Here is a 7,337-nt window from a genome sequence, read left to right as displayed (position 1 = left end):
TATGTTAACTGAACACCGTATTCTGGTTGCATATCTGCTCTTATGTTATTCGGAGTATAAATTCTCGTCTTGAATATATTTATCTGCGATAATATGACCGACAACCCGGCTCCTGACTTGATGACGTCCATCAACCAATACCTCGTTATGACAAGTGTGTACATTATCAATTCTCTGCACCACCCAAGGAACATTTTGCTCGTTCGAACATTTAGTTGCTCGAATACGCCATTTACATGATTCTGAACAACAGTGAGCCTCGAAACGTGTCGTAGTAGACCGTGCAATCTTGAAATCAAACTTATCCCGAAATGCAACCTTGCGTAGTTGTAATATAAACTCATTCTTCTCAGCAAATAGCGTACCCACACTGATATCATCTGAGTCACAATTGCTAACAAAGATTGGAGCAACCATGTTCGAAGGCAAAATTGGAGCAAGACTTGTGAGGGGGTCAATTTTCTTTCTCGATCGAACCATAGAAGGAATAGGTCTATTGCCTCTGTTATTCACAGGAGTATTGTCTTCACACTCATCCTCATGCATGTTGAAACGACGGAACATTCGAAGGACCGGCTCTTCTATCATCACTATCATTATTGAAATGAGTGTCCCTCATATTATTATAAGGTTCTACACAAACATTATCCCCTTCTGTCTCATCATGAAAATTATTATTGTCCCGAAAATCATTGTTGTGATACGGAGAATACCGTTGCTCCAACGACGTCGTTATTGAAAATATCGTTGCTCCAACATCTTGTAACGTAACGCCGTTATCATCAATGTTGTCATAATTATCGTGGATTGGAGAGTAATATTGTTGCAGCGATATTGTCCTTGGCAACACCTCTTTTTCATTATCGGGGCCAGACATATTTGCTCTAAACAAAGTTTCTATATCGACATGTGGCTCAATACCTTCGCTCGGAACTCGAGGTAATGTGGTCACGAATATAGGAATGCATCTAAAATTAGCTACGTCGGATGCCATATGTAACACAACCCTCACCATTTCATCATCAAATATATCCATGGGTAGTGCATATACACGATATAATGTGTTACTAGACCTCAAAGTTGTCTTCATTGTGATACTATACTCATTAGGATTAATTTGTAACACATCGTATACTCTTGCCAATAACTGATCAAAAAGACAATTTTTCCTAACAAAAAAAGCTCTATTTTTACCATTGACATACTCCATACGCCCATTCTCTAATGTCTCCCACCAACCATCGTAACACAATTCAAGTACAACTGAATCCATTAAGCCTGAAATTATAAAAAAAAAATTATTTCAGCCCTATCAATTTAATAGTTAATTGCAATGAATCTGGCTTTTCGTGCGACAGACAGACTGTCGCGCGAAACTTGGTGCGACAGGCAACCTGTCACCAGATTCACCCACGAAACCATCCGCAGTTCAGTCAAACTCACGAGCAAGTTCAGAAAATAACTCATACCACTACGTGATGCCGATTAATGTTGGATCTGGATAAATTATGATGGGATTTCACTTTTTATCGTTGCCTTTTGCCGTTGCCGTTGGTTGATAATTCAAGCGTGGGAAGCTGCCTTTGGTTTGACGAAAGGGGAGAAACAAAGTTGCTTTTGGTTTGTAAAGAAGGGTAATTTGGCGAGAAAAGCGTGTGTTTGGCTAATGTTGATAGAAAAAAATTGAGAGGGTTAATTGTGAAAATAACAAAAGTTTTATAGTTATTTTTATAAATTTCCCAAACTTCAATGAAGTTTGCTTCTGATTTTATTTTTATTTTTTGCCCCTGTGCTTTAAAGAATTTTCAGATTCGTCTGTCGAAATAATTCACAATATGCACTAATAAAGGCGAAATGTTCGAAGATGTTGTTTACTGCGTTTATCAATAACTAAACTGGGCTGATTTGGATTAGCAGCCTCTATTTTTCTTGCTCGTCAACTACCCTATCTAGAAATTAAGATGCCAATGATGGGAAATTTAAATATTATAGAGGCAAGAAAATAGTTTCGAGCTTCAAAATGTGATTTTTTTTAATAATATAAAAATTTATATACCTCCAAAAATACCCTAAAATTTGAAAGAAATATAAAAAAATTCGATCCCATTTTTTACATTTTTGTAGTCACAAAAGAGAAATATATTTTTAAAGTTGCCTTGTAAGCGATTAATAAAGTTCGGAAGATTAAGTTTAGCTGCCTGCATGGCAGTTAAGTCAAAGGGGTTACTTGGGCTCCGAAAGCCGGCCCAAGCATCCGATTATTTTTAAAAATAAATTAGAAATTATATGACTAAAAAATGTTATAAATATCCAATAATTTGATAAATTTTGATAATAATACTTAAAGACATCATCAATTTTTATCCTATAATTAGTAAATTACCAAATACTGAAAAATAATAATTATTTTTTTCATAACAACTGTACCTTAAAAGGTAAAACACTTCAATATCAAATATTTCTTAAATAAAAAATTATAATTTATGAAAATTTATCATTCAATAAACGTATTACTTATATGAATTTTTTTAAAAATAATTTGTAAAATATAATATTATTGCTTTGAAAAAAAAATCAATTGTTTCTTAACCCTTAGCCTGTCGCTTCTTATACATTAAGAAATAAGACTAAAAAAAGGTATAAATTTTTTATTTACATTTTTTTATGGTGTGAAAACGGTACGTCAAATCAATAAAATTAATAGAACAAAACAATACAAAATTATATTACAGAAAACAAAGTAATATTCTGGATAAGATCAAAGAAGAGTACAAACATTTTGACTTATATATAAAATCATTTCCTTCTCGCAAAATGATCACATAAAAGAAATCTAAAAATATTTTTTTAAATTACACAAACTACCCGCGTGCTCATTTTTAATTCAGAACTATTCACGCAATAGAAATTATTTTATTACACAGTGTGTGTATTTGTGTATATATGTAAGTGATAAGGGATCAAACAACGTGAAATTTTTGTATGAAAAAGTGACAATTGCTTTGTAAAATTATAAATAATTGGTTCATACCAAAGTTCGTTTTCAATAAATTGAATTTCTAAAGCCCATCTCTCTCTTTGTTTGTATTATAAATAAAACGTACCCATGCCTTTATATCATCTAATTAAAAAAAAAAACCATAAAATACTTCCTATCTATATCATCAACACTATATGATAGTTGCATAATTATCTAACCACCGCTACAGCCAAAGGGTTCACCAACTATTCCAAGATAATGACATAAAAAAAAAATCTTAAAATGATTTTTTAAAGTTACGTGAACCACCCGCGCAGCTCATGTTAAATTCATATTTTTCTCCCCAATTAAAATTATTTTATCAAACAGTATGTGTGCATATATATATATATATATATATATATATATATATAACGAATTGATATTATCCAATAACAAGTACTTTATTAAAGTAGCAGACAAGACAAAAAAAATTAAAAAAATATAGAATATATATTTTTCTTATCTTTTATTTATCCTTTACTTGATTTTTAATTAGAAAATTAATCTATACAAGGATAAGGAATCAATTTCTTTAGCACTGCACTCATAGAATAAAAGAAAAAAAATTACCAGCCAAAAAAAAAAAAAAGGAAGAAGCCTGAGAGCACTAGAATAATTCTCTGGTTTACTTTCATCCTTTTATTATCATCACTTGATGGAGTAGCATCTGCTTACCGTCAAGAAAAATTTCTGCAATGCCTTTCTGATCTACTGGAAGTGATATCACTTGATGGAATAGCATCTATTGCCTTTCTGATCTACCGGAAGTGACATACACTCAAAATCACTCTTCATATTTATCAATATTAAAATTTGCAAAACCAAGTTCAAAAAAAAAAATAATTGCAAAACCAAATTTTATCTTCTTTGCGCCAACATACCCGAAACCAAAAGTCATTATAACACCAACTCAAGTATCCCAAATTCGAGCGACCCTTAAATGTACCCAAAAACATGGCCTACGAATTAGAGTTCGAAGTGGAGGTCATATGATCTTGAGGGTCTCTCTTATCATGGTGAAGAACCATTTGTCATGATCGATCTGAAAAACCTTAGGTCGATCCAAGTTGATGCTGAGGAAAAAAACAGCATGGGTTCAAGCAGGTGTCACAATTGGTGAACTCTATCATAGAATTAGTGAGAAAAGTAAGTATCTTGGCTTTCCTGCTGGAGTTCGGTAGGTGTTGGGGGACACTTCAGTGGAGGAGTTTTAGCCTTTCAGCTGACCCAGTAATTGATATGCTCACTTGATCGACGTTAAAAGCAGTATCCTTGATAGAAAATCAATGGGAGAAGATCTATTTTGGGCCCTTCATGGGGGCGGAGCAGCCAGCTTTGGGATCATTGTGGCTTGGAAAGTAAACCTAGTACCGGTACCGTCCAATGTGACTGTGAATACAGTCACTAGAACCCTGGAACAAGATGCAACAAAGATCTTTCAGAAATGGCAGTCCGCTGCCGATAAGCTTCCGGAAGATTTAACTTGCAGTGCTATCTTTGCCGTGAAGAATTCAAGTATATTGGCGTTGTTTTCGTCATTATTTCTTGGCAGGGCTGATCAACAACGGGCTACGTATTCACATTGGTTGGAGGTCCGATCAGCTGGAGGTCGATTCTACAATCGACAATTACTTTTTCCACTACGGAAGCAGAACAAATGGCAGCAATTGAGACTGTAAAGGAAGCTATCTAGTTGAAAGACTTGTTAGGTGATTTGGGAGTAATCCAAGAGTGCGATATTCCTTGCAAAAAATAAAATATATCATGCTCAAACAAAACATATAGATGCAAAATATCATTATGTGAGGGAAGTTATTGAGAGTGGTGTGTATTATTGAAAAAGATCAATACCAAAGGTAATCCATCAGATATGTTGACAAATGTTACTTCTGAAGTTAGTTTCAACATTGCTTAAAATTAATTCAAATTCTTCGAATGTGTTGAGTTTTGAAAATTTTGAACTATGGTTGGCTTGATCCTAATTTTTTGGTACGTAGGCAGTCAAAGCGACTTAGCCATTTTGGATCCTTTATGGAGGATCACTTTAGGGATGATTGTTTGTTGTAGTCGGCTCAAATTTAGACAAATATTCACCGATGTGGTGAATTGTTGAAAAGTCAAAACTTGTGGCTAACAATAGCATGCTAAAAGTGAAGAAAGTGGGTTGTTGACCATGGGCAAAGCATATGCGTGCATGGGCTTAGAAATTGGCCGACAAACAATTATGGAGTGGAGCGGCTGTGAAGGAATTATTCAATTCTTAAATGGCAAAGACCTCCTATAAATAGAGAAGCAATTCTCAATTGTCATGCATTCCAAAATTCAGAAAATAATTCAGGTGAAGAGTTTTTTAATGAGTGAGCGATCGAAGAGTGCGAGCAATTGAGAGATTTTTTTTTTCAAGTGAGTGTAAGAGTACGGGGTGTATTTGAGTTATGGAAAGTGAGGTTCCTTTACTCAAAATTTTACTCTAATAACTATTGATGAAACATTGTTTTTTTTTACTCCCGTGGACGTAAGCATAATAGCCGAACCATGTTAAATTCTTATGTCCTTTATTTTTTATAATTATTTAGTGTGCTTGATTCCACATTTCACGTACAACAATAATTAAATTGATGGAAGTCCTTACCGGAGCTCGGATTGAAGAAAGAAGACTGCATGGAATTGAGCTGGGTTGAATCAATCGTTTACTTTGACAGAGGATTCCTGGCAAAAGATTTACTGAAATTGGAAACATTGCTTGATAGGAATTATTCCAAGAGCTTTTGGAAAATGAGAGCCGACTTTGTAATGAAACCGATTCTTGTAAAAGGCTTGGAAGGGATGTATGATTTCTTTCATGAACAAGGAGGAAAGAACCTTCAGGTAGTGGCTTTTCCTTATAGTGGGAAACTGGCTAAGATTCCAGAATCCGCAATCTCATTTCCGCATAGAGCTGGCAACATATACCATTGGATGTACTACGAAATGGAGAAGTGGAGAAGAATCGGAAAGGGAACCTAATTTGGTCAGAAAGCTGTCAAATTACACGACTCCATATGTTTCCAAAAACCCTAGAGCAACATATCTTAACGTCAGGGATCTAGAAATCGGAAGAAATAACAAAGGTTACACAAGCGTCAAAGAAGCTAGCATTTAAGGAAAAAAAATATTTCAAGAACAATTTATAAAGAAAATGATCCTCTCCTAGTCAGATCTCTTCTGAGATTTTCAAAATCTTCTGCCATGTGTCTTTTAGTGGTAGTGTATCGGTAAGATTCAACTTTTTTTATTTTTTTATTTATTAACTACCAATCAGTAATTGAATTATTTACTCAGGATATAATCAGATCAGGAGAGAATCCTGATCCAATTTCTACAAGTTGGTGGATGTGATAACTGAGGTGGATCTCGGTAATTTATTTGGAAATGAGCAAAGCATTCCACCACGTCCATCTTGAGGGAAGAAGAAAATCATTAGACATTATTATCTGAGTGTTAAGTAGTTCAAAAATTTCCCTTTTAATGAAACTTCATTATACATGTATCAATTCAAGAGATTATATCTCAAATGATGTAAACTTTTTTTAATTTTTATTCCATTTTAAAAGATAGAGGGGTGAGCAAAACTCAAATTAATTTTTCTTTTTTAATTCTTTACTTTTTTAGGATTCGAATTTGATTGACAATCTAAATTAAATTACTTCAAAGCCACTCAATTAAGTCGTAGTACATCAAACAAGAGAAAAATAAAATTGTAAGTTAGATCTTGGCATGGCTTGGCATGTGCATTATGTGAATCCGTTTGCATGATTCAAATTTGTCGAAATCATAATTCACATGCAATATGGACCAATAAATGCCAAAAAAGTTCGAAGACATCGTTTAATGGGTTTAGCAAATAATAAAATGGTGGAATCTGGATTAGCAGCCTCTGTTTTTCTGGCTCATTAATTGTCCTAGCTAGAAATTAAGATGTCAATGATGGGAAACCTGAATATTACAGAGATAAGAAAATAGTTCTGAGCTACCAAATGATTTTTTTTAAAGGTTTTTTTTTTCTAACCACCTAAATTTTGTTGACATGTCATTTTATTGAATTATTTGAGCTACCAAATGGAGGAACGTACTCCATTTTTTGGCCATTTACACTTTCACCGTTCGTTTGAAATTAATGATATTTAATGACTAAAACTATTACTCGGCTTTGGTAATTGATACCAGTCTTGTGTAGAGAGAAAAAATAAAAAATCTCTTAGATTTGTGGTCATGGTCATTAAGAGGTATGTAAGATGAAGCAATATATTTATATTAGATAAAATTTATTGTACAT

At 33.7% G+C, this 7,337-nt stretch overlaps 1 protein-coding gene across 1 annotated transcript; it reads left to right on the top strand.

Moving 5' to 3' along the window:
• Window positions 1-4,308: 4,308 nt before the first annotated feature.
• On the top strand, window positions 4,309-6,028 carry LOC102620596 (berberine bridge enzyme-like 13). The gene is made up of 2 exons (XM_025102380.1): window positions 4,309-4,697; window positions 5,725-6,028. The coding sequence occupies exons 1-2, from the start codon at window positions 4,309-4,311 to the stop codon at window positions 6,026-6,028; spliced, it is 693 nt and encodes a 230-aa protein (XP_024958148.1).
• Window positions 6,029-7,337: the final 1,309 nt, after the last annotated feature.

The sequence above is a fragment of the Citrus sinensis genome, chromosome 8, assembly GCF_022201045.2.
Source record: "Citrus sinensis cultivar Valencia sweet orange chromosome 8, DVS_A1.0, whole genome shotgun sequence".
Lineage (NCBI taxonomy): Eukaryota > Viridiplantae > Streptophyta > Magnoliopsida > Sapindales > Rutaceae > Citrus > Citrus sinensis.
Note: the sequence above shows the minus strand (reverse complement) of the source record. Positions and strands in the feature narration are given on the sequence as shown.